The sequence below is a fragment of the Saccopteryx leptura genome, chromosome 7 (assembly GCF_036850995.1).
Source record: "Saccopteryx leptura isolate mSacLep1 chromosome 7, mSacLep1_pri_phased_curated, whole genome shotgun sequence".
Classification (NCBI taxonomy): Eukaryota; Metazoa; Chordata; class Mammalia; order Chiroptera; family Emballonuridae; genus Saccopteryx; species Saccopteryx leptura.
Window position 1 is genome coordinate 50,737,824 of NC_089509.1, and position 22,010 is coordinate 50,759,833.

General features: G+C 38.3%; 2 protein-coding genes across 3 annotated transcripts in view; both read right to left on the reverse strand.

The window, feature by feature from the left end:
- The window catches only part of SLC38A11 (solute carrier family 38 member 11), a 62,398-nt gene that overhangs the window by 24,402 nt on the left and 15,986 nt on the right, over nt 1-22,010 (reverse strand). For both annotated transcript variants that reach the window (XM_066345489.1, XM_066345488.1), the window contains 2 exons: nt 20,187-20,293; nt 16,000-16,079 (listed from right to left, as the gene is read on the reverse strand). In XM_066345489.1, coding sequence (XP_066201586.1) covers nt 16,000-16,079; nt 20,187-20,293 — 187 coding nt within the window. The remainder of the gene's footprint in view (nt 1-15,999; nt 16,080-20,186; nt 20,294-22,010) is intronic.
- Nucleotides 18,268-18,983, reverse strand: LOC136378353 (ATP synthase subunit O, mitochondrial-like). The gene is given in 1 exon segment (XM_066345186.1): nt 18,268-18,983. A coding segment is annotated over 1 exon segment (642 nt). The 3' UTR covers nt 18,268-18,341.

The following is a 22,010-nucleotide window of genomic DNA, read 5'->3' on the forward strand; positions in this document are numbered from 1 at the left end:
GGTTATATCCTCCTGTTGAATTGCTACTTCTATCATTATGTAGTGACCTTCTTTATCCCTTACTAGAGCCTTTGTTTTAAAGTTTATTTTGTCAGATATAAGTATTGCTATCCCAGCTTTATTTTCATTTCCATTTGCATGAAATATTTTTTTCCATCCCTTCACTTTCAGTCTATGTATATCTTTTGTTCTGAGGTGGGTTTCTTGTAGACAACATATGTACGGGCCCTGTTTTCTTATCCATGAAGCTACCTTATGTCTTTTGATTGAAGCATTTACTCCATTTATATTTAAGGTTATTATTGACATGTACTTATTTATTGCCATTTTATTCTTTAAATCTACAATTCTCTTTTTCTAGACTTTTTATTCTTTGCTTTTTTTTACAGCAGTCCCCTTAACATTTCTTACAGTATTAAATTGGCTATAATGAATTCTCAGGTTGTTTTTTCTTTGTTTGTTTTGTTTTGTCTGGAAAGTTTTTTATTTATCCTTCAATTTTAAACTATGGCCTTGCTGGATAAAGAAGTCTTGGTTGTAGATTCTTGTTTTGCATCATTTTGAATATTTCCTGCCAATCTCTTCTGGCCTCAAGTGTTTCTGTTGAGAAGTCAAATGTCACCCTTATGGGGGCTCCTCTGTACATAATTAATTGCTTTTCTCTTGCAACTTTTAGTATTCTTTCTTTGTCTCTTAACTTTGGAACTTTAATTATGATGTGTCTTGGTGTAAGCCTCCTTGGGTTCCTCTTTAACGGGACTCTTTGTGCTTCTTGAACTTGTGTGACTATTTCCTTCATCAATTTGGGGAAGTTTTCAGCTAGGATTTCTTCAAACAGGTTCTCTATCCCTTGTTTGTTCTCTTCTTTTTCAGGAACCCCTATGATATGGATGTTGTTTCTCTTCATGTTGTCACAGAGCTTTCTTAGAGTTTCCTTAATCTTTTTGAGTCTCTTTTCTTTTTGCTCCTCTGCTCTGTGCTTTCATTTATCTTGTCTTCTAAATCACTAATTAGATCCTCTGCTTCATCCAGCCTGCTATTGATTCCTTCTATTGCAGTCTTTATTTCTGATATTGTATTTGTCATTTCTGACTGGTTCTTTTTTATAATTTCAATGTCTTTTTTGATGCTTCCTATCTCATTATTTAGGTGCTCATTATGTCCATTCATTGTTGCTCTAAGATCCTTGAGCATCCGAAAAATCATTATTTTAATCTCTGCATCTGGTAGTTTGGTTATTTTCATCTAATTCAGTTCTTTTTCTGGGGATTTCTCTTATTGATTCATTTGAGTTACATTTCTCTGTCTTCTCATTCTGTCTGTGCATTAGATAGCACTGTCTGACTTTGAAATTTTTGTGGTGTCATTATGAAGAAGACGGGCTGAGTGGTATTGACTTCCAGGCCACCTCTTTTCCTTGTTCTAGGAATGCTTCTTGGGGGTACTATTTTCCCTCTTATTGTGAGTATTAAATTCAGTTGGTCCTTTCATGGGTACAGTTATCCGTTCAGGCTGGCTGTCTCTAAGGGTCAATCTTGATCATGTGTATTACACACTGTGCAATGTCTGTCTTGGTGGGCATATTTATTCTCTACAGTGTCCGGTGCCTGCTTGACTCTACCTTTGGGTGTGCTAGTTGTGTAAGTAGCTGAGTCTAGGGTTTGTGCTATCTGCCATCCCCTACCAGTTTTGTTGGCTCTAGATCTTCTTGGGTTGGTGTCAGCTATTGTTTGTAACTTGCTGTGGGCTACCTGTCTTCAGCGACTGCACTTTTCATTGTTTGTGTCTGCATTTTCTGTGCCTGGGTAGTGTGGGAGGGGCCACCCTTTGTATAAGGATCAGCTTCCTCCTGTGTAGAGATGATAGCAGCTCCATAAAAGTCCCAAGCTCTGTAAGATTTGTCCACACATTTCAGCTATTCTTCCTCTTCTTGTAGCTGCCTGGTCTTCCCATAGAGTTCTGTAGTAAGACTGTACTATCACCTCAGACTGGCCTCAACCAACCAACCCCTCTACAGGTTGCACACTTGGTGGGTTAGGGCAGGTCTGGTTGTGAATACAACTTTAGTTCCCACTAACCCCTATGTCAGGTGTCTTTTGGTCAGTAGCTTAGTATGGAATGTGGCCCCAACTCCAGAACTTAATCCCTCAGACACTGCTGGATACTCAAATTTTATTTCTCCCCAACAAAGTGAGCAGCAGGTTCAGACCAAGTATGGCTGACAGTCCCCTCTGTAGAAGTTTTTTCAGCTGTTGAGACCCTGGTCTCAGGAAGGAAGACAGAGAGTCCTCATCTGAGGCTGACTGTGCCCCTCCCAAAGGTGACTAAGCCCCTCGACCACATCCAACAATAGACTCACAGAGAACCACATGTTAAATGTCTATGCTCCAAGCCTCTCTCCCTTCCCCCTGTGGAATCTAGCCCTGCAGGGCGGGGTATCCAGTGCCCAGGCCGGCTGACTGTGAAGCTCCACCATATCCAATGCTCATGAGCTGCTGTGCTGGTGCTGATCATAGAGAGTGGAATTCACCTCAGCTGGGCCAAGTGTGAGGAGCTTTTTCTTAGGATACCACTCTAGCAAGGGTTGTTAAGTCCTGAACCGATGCTTTCTGCAGCTGGTCCCTGGATGTGCCAGCCCTGGGCCTCCCTGGGAGGAACCCAGAGCAGACCAGTGGGAGACACTGCCTGTAACTGGCCCTCAGCAAAATTCTTGGAGCTACAAGCAATCCAGAGTTTGTGGCTGCCTTTGCTGGGCTCAGGTATACATGGAAATACCAAGCTGTTATCCTAGGCTGGCTTTTACCCACACTGGGTCTGAGACAAGGTCCACTTAAAAGGCCAAGTTTCCGAGTCCTGTCTCCTGCAGCCTCTGTCTGCTGCCTGCTTGTTGGGCTCAGCGGCTGAAAAAACCTCTGCTAGAATTTAGTGCCTGCAGCAATTCCGGGATTATGAAGGGTGGTGGGTGTGGCTCTGCCCCTGGTCCCAGGTGTCAGACTGTCCAGACATTTTTCATAGACCTCAGTGGGTGTGGCCTCTGAGAATCAGAGGTGTGGTCTGCCCACCCTCCAGACAATTTCAGTTTCTATTGAGTCTCCTCCTGAAATGGAAGCGCCAGTCCTAGAGTCGGGAGTGTGTGGGGGAAACACCGGAAAACTGAGCCACTGATGCACTGCTTGCTTCCTGGTCTCTCAGAAACACCAGTCGCCATGACGGGGGTAGGACAGACTCTGGAGGGAAGAGCAGTTGCTTGTCCCCAGGCTGATACTACACAGAGGGGACGCTCAGCCTAAGAAAAATGGCACCTGCAGTACAGTAATGGAGAATGACTCAGCATAGGGGTTCCAGTGGCCATCCCCCACAGTGTCTCACTCTGGGCCTCCAACTTTACACTCTTCTCAGGCAACTCCAGTCTTCCTAGTTCTCCCTCCACTGGAGCTCCGGGTAAGTGGCTGTGAATGAGGTTTTTTGCGTGGGCCCTTTAAGACGAAGTCTGCATCTCAGAAAGCTCAGTCTCTTTCTCACAGACAGAAACCTGGCTCTTTTCACTTCCAAATGCTGTCTGGATGCCTCTTCTAGGCTGTGAGGCTCTAGGCTGGGGTGCCAGGCCTGGAGCTGAGGACCTTTCAGGGTGACCCTCCCCACAGTGAGAGTCCCTCTGGATCCTCAGCTGCCACTGGCTCCTGGGAGTGGGGCAGCCCTTGTTGTATCTCTGCCCTTTCTATCAATCTCAGTGAAGCTTCTTCTGTGATCCTTGGTTATAGATCTTCCTTTAGTCCAAAGTTGATTTTTCAAGATGATTGCTCTTAAATTAAGTAATAATTCAATCTGGTCCTGGGAAGTGGCAGTTGGAACGTCCATCTACTTCATGACCATCTTGGACCATCCACCTTTTTTTTTTCCATAAATGGAACTCTTAGTTAATGCAATAAAATAAGTAATAAAATATTTAATTGGCCCTGGCAGTGGTAGAGCATTGGCCCAGTATGTGGAAGTTCCGAGTTTGATTACCCACAAGGACACACAGGAGAAGTGTCCATCTGCTTCTCCACCCTTCCCCCTCTCCTTCCCCTTTAACTCTCTCTTCCCCTCCTGCAGCCAAGGCTCCATTGGAGCAAAGTTGGCCCCAGGGGCTGAGGATGGCTTCATGGCCCTTGCTTCAGGCTCTAGAATGGCTCCAGTTACAATAGAGCAATGCCCCAAATAGGCAGATCATTGCCCCTTGGTGGGCTTGTTGGGTGGATCCAGGTCAGGCGGATGTGGTAGTCTCTCTTTGCCTCCCCGCTTCTCACTTCAGCAAAATACAATTAAGAAAAAAATTATAATAATTGGAAAGGAATAAATTAACTCTATACTAAATATGCCTGCAAATCAATATGGCAAAGATATTTCAGTGATCAATGGACAGCAGTTGACAGAAAAGGAAGTGAAAATGGCCAATAAATATGCTATAAGTTCCTCACCCTCCTTAATAATTAGACAAATTAAAATGAACTGCATAAAAATATATTTATAGCATTTTGCATCTCATTCAACAATAACAATGTTGATAAATTGCAGGGAAAGAAAAACTTACAATTATTATGTAGGAAACTCTAAACTATAAAACACTTTGGAGAAGAATTTGGCAATGTCTGGTAAAGTGGAAGTTAATCAAAACTTACTATAAGAAAACAACTACATTTTTGGGTATATAGCCTAAGCCAAGGAAGTGCACACATGTGCATGAAGATGTGGGTAAGGATATTCACTACTGTATTGTTTCTATAAAGTCAAACTTTGGAAACAACCTCAATGTCCAGCAAAAGAATTGATAAATAAGTCCATAAGAAAATGTGACTAATCATAAGTTTTTGTGCTATAGAGGAATTAAAAAGAGTCACCCAGTGCTATCTATATCAAAATAGAAATATATAAAATATAATATTGAATGAAAAATAGTAACTGTATATTTTTACTACAGTGATTATGTTTATGTATATTTACAAACATACTAATCAATACTATAAATATATATTGTTTCAATACATAAAGGCATAGTATAAGTATAAAAGTATGAATAAGAAGGAATGAGTCAAACCCACTTAAACATAATAGTTACCTCTGGGTAAAAGGAAATGAACTCAATTTAATAATAATAGTTACCTCTAGAGAAAGATAAATGAATTACATAGTTTTAAAATATGATACTCTATTGCTGATAAAGACTGGAAGCAAGTACAGAAAATTATTTCAAAAAAAGAAATCTAGGCCAATTTCCTGTTTCCTGAACTTTATATATTTATACAATATTTTCTACATAAAACCTCTCTGGATCTGAAACTATGTTCTTCCTGCTTTCCAATCGTTATTCAATTTTCTACAAATATTTGTTGAGCACCACCTTTGCGGCAATCGCTATTAGAATTACTGGGGATACAGCTGAAAAAAAGACAAAAGAAAGAGGTCAGTTATCTTGGTGCCCAGTCTAGTCTATGTCATAGTCTGGAACACCGTTCTGTGTGTATGGAAAAAATACAATTTCATCTGTGATGATGAAAATGGCCTTTATGTGCACTGTCCAATATGGTTACCACTTACCAAATGTTGCTTTCAGCATTTGAAATTATGGCTACTGTGCCTGAGGAATTAATTTTAAATTTTATTAAATTTTTATCTAATTTCAATTTAGGTAAACATATGTGGTTAGTTGTTACTGTGTTGGACAACACAGATCTAGAAGACTCATGTAGGTAATTTTTGTTTCAGAAAATCTAATGATCTTCTAATTGTCTAAATGAGTTAAAGAAATTACCTAAAGAGGTTTAGTTTTTCCTATAGTGTAACTTAGGCTGTAAATTTCAGCTACTATTTACCACTTGGACTTTCTGACAGGCATGTAGAAGAATGGAGTTGAGTATGATAATAAACAAAATACTTTGTTTACTTATAAAGAACCAGGGATATTAAAGAATTTTCAAAACAAACAAGAAAGCAAAAAATATAAACTGGGAGAAATAATTGAAATTGTCTATGAATAGAAACCAAGGGAAAAGGCACTGTATGCATAGTCATATTGAAATGAATTAACTAAATAAAACTTAATTTTGTATTCCCTTACCCTTCAAAATCCAATCATATGCTTATTTACACTTTTTTAGAAACCTTTTTGTATGGAGTGGGGATGGGAGTGGAGAGTTTTGGGGGAATTATTCATTTTGCAGAATTATCTCAGCTTGGATTCTTGGATTCAGGTATTTTGTCTTATTTTAAGAGAAATTTCACTTATCTTTACAACAGCTGAGTAATAGTAATAAGGCGAAGCAGTAGAAAGCCAGTCTTAGCAAATATATTTCCAGTCTTCACAGACTTACGAAAACAAGCTTCAGGGGGAGTGCTCTGATCCCCAGAACATAAGGCCTGGATCCTGAAGATCAAACATCACACTGCTCTGTGGGACCTGCCCAAATTCTTTTCTGCTAAACACAGGCATCTTCCAAATCAGACGATCTCAGTTTTTGTTAAGAGAATCTTACATTCACCTCTTTAAGCAGACACTTCTGAGAGTGAAGTGCTCCGGCTGGCAAGCGAACAAAGGCTCCACATTTCCTGTCACACCACAAGCTATTAGTGACAGACAGATCTGCCCACTTCCCAGGCTGGGTGTGGGCCCACAGCTCTGCCACTTCCTGGCTCTCAGCTCACGTTTCGTTTCTTCTGATTATTCTGTTCTCTAGACAATTGTGATTTACATATAGAGCTGTTCAGGAAAATTCTTGCTGGAAATCACTCCAAACATCAAAACTTATCCCCTTTTTCCTAAGCACAACTTTTACATAAAGCTAATCTTGAGTTAAAATTTACATATGACATTATGCTGAGTTTTTTTTTCTTCCTGCCAACATATTTTTTTTATATGAATTATATAAAAAGCTTGCACACCTTGGCACCACAAACATCACAAATACTTCCTTTAACTTATCTGGGACACCAACAGCTTTTGATTTTTATTCTGTCACTTATGTTTTTCTCCCCCCCACCCCCACTATTGACTCTTAATTCCTCTGTCAACACTTTAAAAATTGGAGGAACTACATTATTCCATACATAGGCGGGACATAAAAGTGAGACTAAGAGACATTGATAAGAGTGTGGTGGTTACGGGGGGAGGGGGAAGAGGGGAAGAGAAAGGGGGAGGGGGAGGGGCACAAAGAAAACTAGATAGAAGGTGACAGAGGACAATCTGACTTTGGGTGATGGGTATGCAACATAATTGAACGACAAGATAACCTGGACATGTTATCTTTGAATATATGTATCCTGATTTATTGATGTCGCCCCATTAAAAAAATAAAATTATTAAAAAAAAAATTGGTGTTCTCTGTTTTCATCAGGATTGAAAGAGCAGAGGTTGAGTCGATATTGGCAGGATTTCACCTTTTAATATAGTAAAAATTGATTTGAACTATGAGTGTTGTTTTGGTTCTCTACTGAGTTTTTCACAAAACAGAATTACATTAAATATGTGAATTTACATGAAAAAAAATTTAACTTCAGATGTGAGCTCCAGATAATTATTTTACACTGGGCTTCTAGCTGGGTTTGTCCTCTCTTCTCTTTGTACGCTGACCCTGTACAGCCTTGTCCACAGCAGACACTCCCTGAACTCCAGACCCGCATTTCCAAAGCACTGGGAGACTTCTTCTTCCTCTCTCTCCACCACAGGTGTTACTCACGACCAACATATTAAAATATTAAAAACATTTTTTCCCCAGACCTGCTTCCTCTCTTATCTTGGTTAGTAAATTAAAAGAAGTTGAGGCCCTTCCTCTACGTTTCCATGGCACCTGCTCATAATTCTATTAAATAGTCCGTTGAGGTTATTATGTATGTATTTGTCCACCCTGCTTCACTCCCAATAAGTTTTAAGAGCCCTGCAGAAAAGGATTGTGTTTTATTGATCTTCCCGCCCCAGTACCTAGAAAAGTGACTAAAACAGTGAGCACTTACTAAATACTAATTGAACAGCATTTTTGATTTTCTTATTTTGGTGGTGAGTTCTGGACTGTCTACCAGTCTGGTTATCCAAACTGGAAACCTTGGCATCATCCCTTCTTTATGCTCCTCTTCACTGTGGTAGAGTTAAATTAGCCCCTGTAAAACTTATATTCCCCCACCCAAATATTTTGTAAAGAGAGTTAATTTGCTTGCTATTCTTTCTCCTAACAAAGTGAAGGTCTGGCCTTCACTCTGAAATGTAGCAAAAGCTTACCTTCACAAAAATGTCTAAAATTGTTTGCACTGGGGAGGAACCTGTGCATTAGGGCTCATTAGGGGATCTTTAAATCACAATAGCTGTTTGTGAAAGCAGGCTCACAGACTCAAGTCCCCAACTGCTTCTGGGAGACTGACCTCTTGGCTGTCTTCAGAATTTACCAAGGACACCAAGTCTGTGCTACATCAAAGAATATGGGTCTCTGCAGCAGAATTCCTCTAGTTAAGGCCACAAGAACCCCAACATGCTAATCTACACTTGTCCAAACCCCAAGCCAGCTAATCCCCTATATCTAGTGGCCCCTCCCTCAGCTCGAGACCGACACCCTTTGGTCTCAGTCTGCTTACCCCCAAGCAATTTTGAAAATAAAACTTTTTTTGGAACACACCAGCCTTGTGTTTTCAGTTCGTCCTGTGCTTTCTGCCTTTCAACTTGTTCCAGCCTTGCCCTTCTACGCTCTGGGTTTCCTGTTTGCCATAGATAACCTTCTTCCAGGTCTTTCCACCCCCAATCTGTGCTCACCTATGAAGCAAGAGAAGTCCAGTTGAAATGGAGACTGGCCCTGGTCACTTTCTTGCTTAAGAACTTTCGGTGATCCATCAAGTAAAGGAAAAACCCAAGTTTGTAAGCACTGCACATAAAGCTTTCCTTTCACACTGGTCTTTTCAACCTCCCAATGATCATTTCTTTACACACTCTAGCCAAACTTTCAGCTCAGAATCACCAAAATTCTAGTTACTTCCAAACACAGAAGCTTTATAATCAGTAGACCAGGAAAGAAAGCACCATCTTTAGCAGTTTTTCAAGAGATGATATGAAGATATAACTCTTGTTGAAGCTATGATAAGAAATATATTTAAGGAACATAAAATTCAGATAATTTCTAAGAACATTCTTTTTTTTTTTTTTAAAAAAAAAGATTTTATTTTTTCATTTTAGAAAGGAGAGAGAGAGAGAGAGAGAAGGTGGGGAGGAACAGAAAGGATCAACTCCCATATGTGCCTTGACCAGGAAAGCCGGGTTTTGAACTGCCAACCTCTATGCTTTACCCACTGCACCACCACAGGTCAGGCCAAGAACATTCTTAAAGGAGACACCTTTATTTTTATTTGATAGTTACCCTAATCAATAGCAAAATATAGTTACTCCTAATGTTAGAACCTTGAACTGATTCTGCTCTTATATACATCTCACCTCCAGACCTTTTAAACTTCTGCCAACGATAGCTACCAACCTCTCCCAACTAATGCCACTACATTTCTTTCAAGCAGCAGCTCACATATTGTCTTACCATGAAATATCACCTGCCTGTCCAGGTTATGCTAAGAGTCTTTCCTGTTTCCATGGTGCTTTCCCATAATTTTATTGATATATATTACATTGAGATGATCTCTCCAGTGTCTACTCTCCCTACCCACATGCTATAGGTATGTGAGGTCATGTATTCTTCCTTATCTTCACAGCCCCAATACCTAGAAGAGTGACTGTTGTCAGCTGGATATTTAATAAACAGTTGTTTTCTGAAATAACAGGCTACTAAATTTTTGCTCTTTTATTATGAGTCTGTATCAGAGACCAGTCTGTCTTCTAACTACATATAGCAAACAGGTGACGAACCTCACTAAGGCAGCCATTAATACAAATACTGATGAGGGTGAGAATGAGTTCTTCACACTGAGCAGCCTCAGCAGTTCTCCAGCTTCACTAGCACTACAGAGACTGGAAAAATTGGTCCTGCAGCAGTTTCTCCTATTATCATGTAGACTCAAGTACAACAATAGTTCTATTTGTTGCTTCAGGTAGGCACTCTGTCTGGTAAAACTTACCAGTAGCCCTTGATAGTGTTGTAGAACTGGGAGTCAAATGGTACTTTAGCAATGAGCTAGCAAGTTTTTGTAGCATGGATGTTGCCTTAGGAAAATTTTCTTTGACAAGAAATGTTTCTGTGTAAAATTTTTATTATCCCAAGATTATTTTTATTGTCTCCTTACTTTAAAATTTTGGTCAGTTAATCCTCAAGTGGAATCAACTTAAATCAGAAAACACAGGGATTCATTCATTTATTTAATCATCCAAAAGTTCTTTGCTGAATTCTAATTCTGTTTTAGGCACTGTGCTGAGTGAATGGGATTCACTGTGGGGGAAAAATGTGATCTCTGTTCTCATGGAGTTCACAATATGGTGAGAAAGACATAAAATACATGGTAAAACAGATAAGGTAATTTAACAAATAGCATGATTATTTTATTCCTATGTGTAAGTCCCTTTTTACTTCCTACAGTGAAAGTTCCAAATTTAACTAACCACAGTATTCAAGTTTTGAACCTATCTACTTCTGTCTACTACACTCTCAGATGATAATCTCATCTCTGAAAAAATAGAGGACACTAGGTATGAACACTCAAATTTCCTTCATTGGTCTTCAGAATAAATTTAGATTTACTCTCCATACTCTTATTGTTTTAAGAGGAAGAAGAATCCCAACTCCTCTCCAGGGATTACTCTGTATTATAAATTCCAACTTTTCAAGATTTTCTGGGGGACATTTGGCTCCATCTTTTGGCTTGGTTCTTAACATGTTCAATATCTTCTATGATAAAAAAAAAGGTATTCTGTAGAGTTCTTACTTCCTCAAGCCACTGTTTTGTCATGACAATTCCATTCATTAATGCTCTTCACACATAAATAAGAAGAGGGAGAAGATATGCAAAATTCACTTTCCTATCATTTGCTTTCATCTTAATTCTCTCTAATTTGGCTTTTACCCATATTATTTGATTGAATCTCTAGAAGGTTATCAGTAACTTTCTATCACTGAAAGCAGAAATCTGTAATTTGCACCAGTCAGTGTCTGCTCCTGGCATCACTGTATTGATTTTCTTTGGGATCAACCTTTCCCACACTCTCAGTCCATGTGATTTAGTTTGGCTGACCTCTGGTTTAACATTAAGTGTAGGCATGTAATCTGAAAACAAGCAACTCAACACAGGCCATGATGATAGGGTTTGAGATTGTCATGGGTCCTCATTAGAGCCAGTCAGAACTAATATTGAAAGTAAAGTTGGAGATAATTTATAAGACAAAGCTCTTTTTTTATACATGAACTTGGACTGAAATGGGTGTAAGCTGACTGCTGCTACCATCTTGTCACAATAAAGGGAAAACGTTTCTGAAACTGGAAACGTAACAGGAAGAGAAGCCAAGAGATAGAAAAAGATAAATCACGACTAATTTCATTGACTGAACTCCTAAAGTCAACCAACTCTAATAACAGAACTACCTTTGACTGTTACAATAATGTAAGTCAATATATTCTCTTTGCTTCATTCAGTTAGGGTCCTATGGTTATAGTCATTGGCAACAAAAAAGAGCAATAATTTATACATTATCAAAAACTTCAGTGACTAGTATTTGACAAAACTAATTATCCCTTTTTTTCCAAATATGCACTATTCCTCTGTCTTTATCCATTTTTTTTCTGATCCTTTCCTTAATCCCCTCTAGTTCTTCTTTATGTATAACATTATATTGTAGAATTTCATGATTAGAATGAATAAGGGGAAAACAAATTAATACGTATTAAGGTCCTTGGAAAAGGCATATTTTATATGCATAAATACCTGTGGAAAGTGGAGCTGCACTTTTGGAATTATTTTTGGAACAGCAATCCCACACATTATTGTCTAAAATGCTATGAAAGATGTCATATGAAAAGGAAATAGTTGTAAATTTGAACTGCATGTTGTCATTTCTATTCTAATGTAAAAATTTGAATATTAATGAGGCACAAGATGAAGTTTTTCATAGCAATAATGCCTCTGATTCTAGGTCTGAAAAAGAATGAGAGAAACTGTGTTATTGCATTTTGATACCAATCCACTTTCTAGAAAGCAATTAAATTGCCTTGTCACCTCAGTTTTTAGAAAGCAAAAGGTTAGAAAATACAATAAAACTGACCATTATTTCCAAAAAGAACTGAAAGTCATTCGACTGTGAGATATTTGAAATCATATCAAAAAGCAGAATTTATGGCCCTATGAGTTATGAAAAAGGAAATTGCATTGTGTGTTTTATTTTTAAAACACAACCACTAAAAAGGTGTTTCCATAGTAACAAGGTCAATACCAGTAGCCATTATATATACCTTCTTCCTTTCTGATAGTGGGTTTAAAAATCTTTTTCAAGTATCACTTTAAAAACCCAAAGAAAAAGTATAGCTTTTCTGATCATTCATCTGAACAAAGAATGAGAAAAAACACACACGGAGCATTGAATTTCTCATGTTTTATGGATTATGAGCATTTGTGGCTGTCATATTTTCAGAAGGAAGCCTGCCTGACTGGCTACTCTGCCAACCCCTGAACATGGGATTTGATTAGCTTGATGGTAAATCTGGACAAACAGAAGTTGTTTGCTGTAGTATTCAAACAGACATAAAAGGCTGCACAGTATTAAAAAACATACACACTCTTTAACATCTAAATATTGAAAGAGTTAAGTAAACAATCTCTGTCATTAGAAAAATTTCAAAGGCTCAGATAAAATAAGATATGACCCCTAGAGGACGGTTAGAAAGACACAGGCCTCATTTTGTTTACAACAGAAATAAATAGCTCTTTGGCCATAAAATCAATTCATAGCACCACCAGGAAGGGGCCTCTCCTTTCTCTTTCCTTTGTATTGAGATGTACTACCTATATGATAATCATCTGTGAGATATTTTTTTTCTCTTTGTATTCACAATAGTATCTCACATAACAATTTTGTAGATAAAAGTAAATATAAAGTGAATAATAAAAAATAATGACGAAAGAGTAACAAAAATGACATAAAATCTCTGGTCTATTTTTAAACATGATGCATCAGTTAAAAGTGTACTCATATAATTTCTTTAAACCAAGGGGCTCCCAATCCTGTTCACAGGCTCACAACTGTCACATAATGAATCCAAGAGCCTGATTCCTAGATTCCCGCAGAGTCTCTGCATGTGGGGACCTAACATCAATATTTTTAAAAGCTACTCAGATAATTCTAATGTGAAGCCAGAGTTGAAAAATCATTGCTTTAAACTATTTTCCTGGAGTTCAATTAATGAATAATTTATTTATCTCCAACTTTGAAGTACTTGTATTTTTCTCAATATTGCCTCACAGTGCTATATCAAATCTATAAGACCTTTTATTGTAACCTAGTGATTTATTCTTTAGAACCACTTCTCATAATAAAAGCTTCAATTGAAATAGCTATCTTATATAATTAAAATTTTTAGCCAAAATATTCTTTATTGAATCCTGTTCAGTATACTTATTAGCTTTTTGTTGCTATGAATTTAACTTTTGAAAATTAGAACTTAGTATAGTACCAAGATAATAGTAAGTAAATATTAGTAGAATTTAATATACTGTACACTTTTGGATTTTTATGCTACCTTTCCTGGGCCTATATTCCCTTTTACACACTTATCTATCTGGAAAAGTTCAGATTCATCCTTCAAAACACACAGATCATGGTTCTCTTTCTCCAGGAAGTCCTCTGTGATTTTCTTTGCAATAGGCACTCTGCTTTGGAACTGCCACTGTCCCTTGTTTCTGCTTCAATTTTGCACTCCTCATACTGTACTGTCATTTCTTTTTCTTCTTTTTGTTTTTAAAGTAAGTCTCTTTGGGCCTGACCAAATAATGGTGCAGTAGATAGAGCACTGGACTGGGACGCAGAGGACTCAGGTTTGAAAAGTCCAGGTTGCTGGCTTGAGAGCGGGCTCTTCAGCTTGAGCACGGAGTTGCTGGCTTGAGCATGGGATCACAGACATGACCCCTTAATCACTGGCTTGAGCCCAAAGGTCGCTGGCTTGAAGCCCAAGGTCACTGGTTCTACTTTAGCCACCTCCTCCCCATTAAGGCACATATGACATATGAGAAAGAAGTCAATGAACAACTAAGGTGTCGCAACAAATAATTGATGCTTCTCATCTCTCTCTGTTCCTATCTGTTCCTCCCTCTGTCTCTGTCATAAAAACAAACAAACAAATAAAGTAAGTCCCTTTGCCATGCCTGGTTGTGAACAACTTGCAGCAGGTGCTACTTCTGCCTCTCTGCACTTTTTCTCTCAGGGAACACCAAAATAGCTAGACATAATAGGCATTCTGAGTTTACTAACTGAAAGAATACGTAGTCACATTGAAGTGAACCAAGTGCGTTTAAAAAATGCTATTGTAATGGATTGAAAGTGACCGTCAACATTTATATGTTGAAGAGCTAACCCCCAATGAGATAATATCTGGAGATGGGGTTTTGGGAGATAATTAGGTTTAGATAAGGTCACAGGGTTGGGCACTCTTGATGGGATTAGTACCCTTATAAGAGGAGACATCAGGGAGCTTGCTGTCTCTCTCATGTGAAGACTCAGCAGGAAGACCAGGAAGAGATTTCTCACCAGAACCCAATCATTCTGGCCTCCAGAACTGTGAGAAAATAAATGTCTGCTGTTTTAGCCACCCTCCCTGTAGTATTTTGTTCCAGCAACCCAAGCTGTCTAATACAACTATAAACTGGGGGTAAGTTGTTTGTAGAGAACATTAATATAAACATTATAGATAATATAGTTTTCCCTTTAATTAAAATCTTTTAAAAAATTAGGTGTTTGTTTTTACAAAGAGAAGGCCATATCAAATGCAGTTAAACTAGATATTTCATATTTTCTTCCAAATAATTTGAGGCATAAATTTTAAATTTTATCTGGTAAACTAAGAATTTGGAGATAGCATATAGTAAAAAAAAAAAGAAGGGATTTTGCAGGACAACAGTGAATCAATAGGAAAATGGAAGTACCCTGGGGACCAAATTATTAATTATACTATTCACCAGGTTTCCTTTCTTTTTTCTCTCACCGATAACATTCACTGAAGACCCAGCCTGTCCCTTGCACTGTCCTAGACATTATGTCTTAAATTAATTTTATTTTGTCTTATTTGGAAAAGAGAAAATATTTAAGGTTTCATGGAAACTTCATAATGTATAATCTGTTTATTCAACAACTATCTATTGTGCATTACGGAAATCTAATTTTGCATTTAAAGGCAATTTAGTTAGTTTCATTCCAGCATTCTCTTGAGATTATGGATATAAACTACCTAGTCCTTATTTGGTAAACCTATTCTGTAACCAAATAATAAAAACTGTAGTTTAGATCAGCAGTACTCACACTTTGAATTTCATGGATGAGTGAATAAAATTTGGGAAACCAATAGCAAGTTGCCAATATTTTATTTCGCCAATTAATAACATTAAAAACAAATAAATACCACTATTATTTATACTATCAGTTCACAAACCACAAAGCATTTTAACACAAAATAATTAAAGAACATACTTAATAGAGAATCAAAGGTAGTTTTCAATGTGACTACATTATTAATGGAAAAAAGCACCCAAAATATTTTTTATTCATCTAATTTCAACCTAGATTGATGAAACGTTGTTAAGAGCAAATCTATCTCTGAGATAGATATAGAAATTTCTGCATTCTACCACTTCTGAGCGCTCTACCAGATCTTATGTCTCATCAGCCATGTAGAGTCCAAGATGAACATGCGTGTCTACTTAAGTGTAATTATTTTCTCTCATTTTGTCAAATACTAATGAAAAATGCTGTTTCTGGTACCACAATTACTTTACATTTCAGAATTTATGTCAAATAATTACCTGTGTGAAAGTTATAAATCAAAGACCAGCCAATAGAACAAAACTTACATGTGTGGCCCCAATGAAATTACCCGTGCCATTATAATTCCAAGAATCAGAGTTGTTAAAACTGTCGAAATAAGAGAAATCTGCAAAAGAAAATGTAAAGATATTGTCAGTTCAGTATAGAGATTATTTTATTGAAAATATTAGGTTTTTCTCTTTTTACTTGTGTAAACCTATGTACAGTTTCAAACACAATTATTTAGTAGCTTGTTCTTATACGTTGGGTCGATAATCTCAAATGCATAACTTTTTATCAGATCACCGTCATATTTTTTCCCCTTAAATAAGAGAGCAAATACCTTATATTATTATATCAACATGACTTTATCTTTTTTTTTTTTTTGTATTTTTTCTGAAGCTAGAAACGGGAGAGACAGTCAGACAGACTCACGCATGCGCCGACCGGGATCCACCCGGCACGCCCACCAGGGGGCGACGCTCTGCCCACCAGGGGGCGATGCTCTGCCCCTCCTGGGTGTCGCTCTGCCACGACCAGAGCCACTCTAGCGCCTGGGGCAGAGGCCAAGGAGCCATCCCCAGCTCCCGGGCCATCTTTGCTCCAATGGAGCCTCTGCTGCGGGAGGGGAAGAGAGAGACAGAGAGGAAGGAGAGGGGGAGGGGTGGAGAAGCAGATGGGCGCTTCTCCTATGTGCCCTGGCCCGGAATCGAACCGGGGACCTCTGCACACCAGGCCGACGCTCTACCATTGAGCCAACCGGCCAGGGCCTATCAACATGACTTTATATGTTTTTAGTGACTTCCTGTGTAGGACACAAAACTCGTGATTTTCTTTTATGAAAGTAAAAGTAAAATGTTTATTTTTCTTCAGGCCCTATTCTAATATTGACTTGTGTTTTTTCTTATTTCTTATTGTTTCTTCTGCTTCTGTCTTTAACTTAGCCTCACTCTTCCAACACAGCAACATTTGGGGGGTGGTTTTGCTGTTTTCTTTTTGTTCTGTAGCTTCGCAAGTTACTTTTTCCTTGTGATCTTGCCATTTGGCCTGTGTCTAAGTCTTCTTTGCTTCTTCTTCTCTCTCCTGGAACTAATTCAACTGGTTAACATATAAACCAGTCTGTGTGTATATGTGTTCTATGCACTCATATTAGATCTCTGTATTGTCTCTTAATTTTAATGGATAAACACATTTCAGACTTTTTTCTCTGATAAGAAAATAAAATGCAAAATTTATTTTATTTTATTAATGGTTAGTTAACTTTCTTTTCTGTGTTGTTAGTTTTTAACTATATAGGTAGTTCTATTACAAGTCTTTCGATCTACTATGGAATGAAAATGCTGAGAAACAGAAACATTAAGTAATATTCCCAAGGTCACACAGCATGAAAGTGGCAATGGAGGAACTCAAATGCAAGTATCCTGACTCCAGATCAGGCCTCTTAACTCCCCTGCTTTGCTCACTAGGAAATGTATTTAGATATTTCAATATGATACTTTAAAGAATCATTGAGGAGAGAAAATGTTCAGGTAATAATATGACTGAATATTAGCAGCTTTCTTTTCATGAATTCCTCACTTTCTGCTCTGTAAAGGTAACATTTATGTCTACATTGAACATGTTAATGGGAAACAGTCTTGCCATTTCAGATATTTCACCATAAAAAGGCCCTTTTGATGTACTCTTATTTTGAGATCAGTGTTAGAGAAGGAAGGTAGATTAGTCAGAATACTCTGGAATATTATCTCTATTCTCAACTCTACCTGAAAAGAGGCACTTCTTAACTGTGGACACACATCAAACATCACAGAAAAAAGTAAAATTCAGTCAACTGTTGGATTTTTCAAAACAGAATATAAAAATATCCCATGTGTGTGTGTGTGTGTGTGTGTGTGTGTGTATATATTTTTTTTTTTTTTCTGAAGCTGGAAACTGGGAGAGACAGTCAGACAGACTCCCGCCTGCCCGACCGGGATCCACCCGGCACGCCCACCAGGGGCGACGCTCTGCCCACCAGGGGGCGATGCTCCGCCCCGCCGGGGGCGTCGCTCTGCCGCGACCAGAGCCACTCCAGCGCCTCGGGCAGAGGCCAAGGAGCCATCCCCAGCGCCCGGCCATCCCCACTCCAATGGAGCCTTGGCTGCGGGAGGGGAAGAGAGAGACAGAGAGGAAGGAGAGGGGGTGGGGGTGGAGAAGCAAATGGACGCTTCTCCTATGTGCCCTGGCCGGGAATCAAACCCGGGTCCCCCGCACGCCAGGCCGACGCTCCACCGCTGAGCCAACCGGCCAGGGCCCCATGTATGTATTTATTTATTTATTTTTTTCTCTTCAGGAAGCATTTTATTGTTGCTACAAGTTTAGGAATTCTCACTGACAAAAACATTAACTCTCAGAAAGCCTCCCGCATGAGCACACTCAGCTTCTGAATCTTGGTCTTTGCAGACATATCAACATACTTCTCTCCAATGTGGACAATCATCCCACCCATGATCAATGGGTCAGTCTTAACTTCCAATTTCAGTATTTGGTTTTTACTTAGGAAGCTGTTCAGGACTGTTTTTAATTCAGAAAGAGTGGCATCATCTAAAGGAGATGCTGTGGTCACTGTGCAGGGCACTTCTCCACGGTGGACACTCATTATCGTAGAAAAGGCAGAAATGACGGCAGGGCTGTTGGTCAAGCGACCATTTTCAGCAAGCAAATTGATCAGGTTGGACGTGAGGGGAGAAAACTTCTCCTTTGCAGTCATATCATTCAGGCTTTTCACTTTAATGGAGCGCTTCACATAGGGATTCATAATGGAAGAGGCCAACTTGGGTTCCTTCAGGAGTTGTGCTACTCGCAACAGTTCCTTTTCTACCTGCTCCAGTTTATTCTGTTTGGAGGCAGCAGAATACAGGGCAGTGGCATAGCGACCTTCGATACCATATATCTGAACAGGTGGCCGCACAAGCTTGGCAAACGGCCTGACCACCGATGTGCTGAAGCATCACACCTGCCAGGAGAGGCCGGACATTGCTGGGGTGGCCATCTTAGCCTGGGAGCCTGTAGGTCCCCCATGTATATTTTTTTAAACAATTTTTCATCAGAATGCTTGGCATCATGTAGATATAGAACCAAAAATATTTTGGGTAAAATGCAAACATTCCTTGATATTAAGGAAATAAAATACAACCAGATGGTATATCAACCTATGTTGATGGGTAGAGATAGTGAGTCAAATAACTGTTTGGTTGGTTTCATTAGAAAGAAATCAACATTTGTCTTTAGCATTAAAAATCGCAAATATTGGCCAAGTCCTCAACAATGAATCAATCAATACATTTACATTTGAATGCAATGGATGAAAAATAGGCACAACAGACATTGTAACTTTTGAAGAAAATTTTAAGCCAATAAAGCGATTCATCCTTATTTCTAAAGTTAGTGTACTTTTAAATTATTTAACCTACTTTCTGTAAAAATGATAGAACATTTTTTAGTAAATTTAACTTGGTTTAAGTGTAGTTCTTTATACTTTCTAAATATAAAGTGGCTGTATAATGTCAGTTAGAATATCTACCTTAAAAAAGACAAAGAAGGGACATATTTAGTTCACACTAATCAACTATTTAACCATCCATTCCCTAAAATAAGCTCAAGATTCAACCATAGTTTACTCTAGGATAATTATAATCAAACTAAAAATAAAAATAAATACTGTCATTAAGAACTTGGTGGTACAGGCCCTGGCCAGTTGGCTCAGCGGTAGAGCGTCGGCCTGGCGTGCAGGGGACCGGGTTCGATTCCCGGCCAGGGCACATAGGAGAAGCGCCCATTTGCTTCTCCACCACTCCCCCCCCCCCTCCTTCCTCTCTGTCTCTCTCTTCCCCTCCCGCAGCCAAGGCTCCATTGGAGCAAAGATGGCCTGGGCGCTGGGGATGGCTCCTTGGCCTCTGCCCCAGGCGCTAGAGTGGCTCTGGTTGCGGGAGCGATGCCCCGGCGGGGCAGAGCATCGCTCCCTGGTGGGCAGAGCGTTGCCCCTGGTGGGCGTGCCAGGTGGATCCCCGTCGAGCGCATGCGGGAGTCTGTCTGACTGTCTCTCCCCGTTTCCAGCTTCAGAAAAATACAAAAAAAAAAAAAAAGAAAAGAAAAGAAAAGAAAAGAACTTGGTGGTACAGACAATAAAATAGTTGGAAAAAATTAACGTGGGTAAGAGAGTACATTTTGGTACCTACTAAAATGTAAAAATTACCTTTCCGAGCTTTGCTATATCTCGGTACAAGGACAAAGGCAGAGTAAAGACGACCGTGGAAAGCACAATAATGAAGTGGCGGCCAATAAGGAAGTTTTCAGGATCAACTAAAACACAATAAATATTAGAAAGTGTTTATAGGTATGAGTAACACATCAGCAACACAGTAAATATTGAACAATCAAAATGACAAATAATACTCAAAATTTCTAAAGGACAAAGTTTTAAGAGTAAATATGCTCCATTAAACCATGTAAAATGATAAATAATATACGCAAATACAAATATAAAATAACTTAAGGATAAATCTATAATTCAAATGATGTTAAAATATTTTACATTTAAATTATTTTAATTGCCTCCTAATCAGTTTCCTTTTTTCTGCCTTCTTTTGCCCCCCTTAGGGTACAGGATACTCTTAACCTAGACTCTACAGAGATCCTTTCCAAAGGTAAAAAACTTGTCACTTTTTGTCCAAAACTCTAGCCCTCTAATAGCAAAACTCTTCATTCAGAAAGTGAGCTACATGGAGACAGGGCATTTCCTGAGACTTTTAAAAACATTTTGTATTTCAAAGATACTTGATCAGTAAAACTTTAAGAAAATTTCAAAAGTAAAGTTTTAGATAAAAATAGTCACTATATTTCTATCCTTTTGTTGAAAAAGAAGTATTTTTCCTGAACGAAAGTAGAGAGAAGCAATTTGTTAGAGAAAAAGTCACAAGGAAGCTAGCTGCTGTGGCCTGGTATACAATATCTTAGACTCTTGGCTACCATAACCAGTAAATAAAAGAGAGAGAGAGAGGGGGGGGGGAGGGAGAGAGAGAGAGTCTAGCATCAAATGAAAAAATTATAGACATAAATTAAAACATCCAAGTGTATATATATATTTTAAAGCTGCGATAATCACAATATTTGCTTCAAGAGCTTTGTACATGTTCTATTGAAGACATCATTTGAATTTTTTATCCCATATTTAATTCCTTCAGAGATCATGCAGTTATACTGTTGAAATATCTTCAGTGGTACCAAGTCTATGTGCATTTAATTCTGCAAAGTTTAAAGTCTGTAGAAACCAAGTCTGTCAAATAAGTAAGTGTGATTTTTTAAAAAAGAAGCTATTTCTCTGAAGCATGAGAATAATTTTCTTCTATGGCTAATAAAGTAACTAAAAAGAAAGTTCCAAGATGGGAAAATGGTATAAATTTTACACATACACACCTATACACAAGGATAGAATAATCATGAGTGTTTAATTTGGCCATTACTAAAGAACCATCATAAAGTTGTGAATTTAAACAATAAGACAGAAAGTTTAGGTTCCCAAAATGCAACTATTTACATATTCCGGGTGATCATAACTTGAATTAATTATCTGTATATTTGTTTTTATTCCCTTCAAACCCTTCCCTTTATAATATATATATTTGGTAGAAAATATATTGTCTTCACAGGGAAAAATCTAAGCCTTGAAAAACACTAAAACAGACTGCTATGAATAGCATTTAGGAGCCTAATAACTGAGAATCTCCATTTGTGTAAAGGACATTTTTCACTAATGATTCAAATGATGTGATCCATTATTCATACTGATATTCTAACAAAAAATGCACCCAAATAAACATTTTAAATGTTTAAAAAAATAGTAGGAAAAATCAAACATTGCAATTTTTCAAAAAATTCAAAATCATATAAACATACTACTTTTTATACCAATGTTTCTCATTATTTTGACTTTTATCGTGAAGCAAGGCTTTAGTTATCTGGGAAGAGTATAAGCAATTGCCCATTCCTCAGTATAAGACATTGGTCATATTATTTCAGG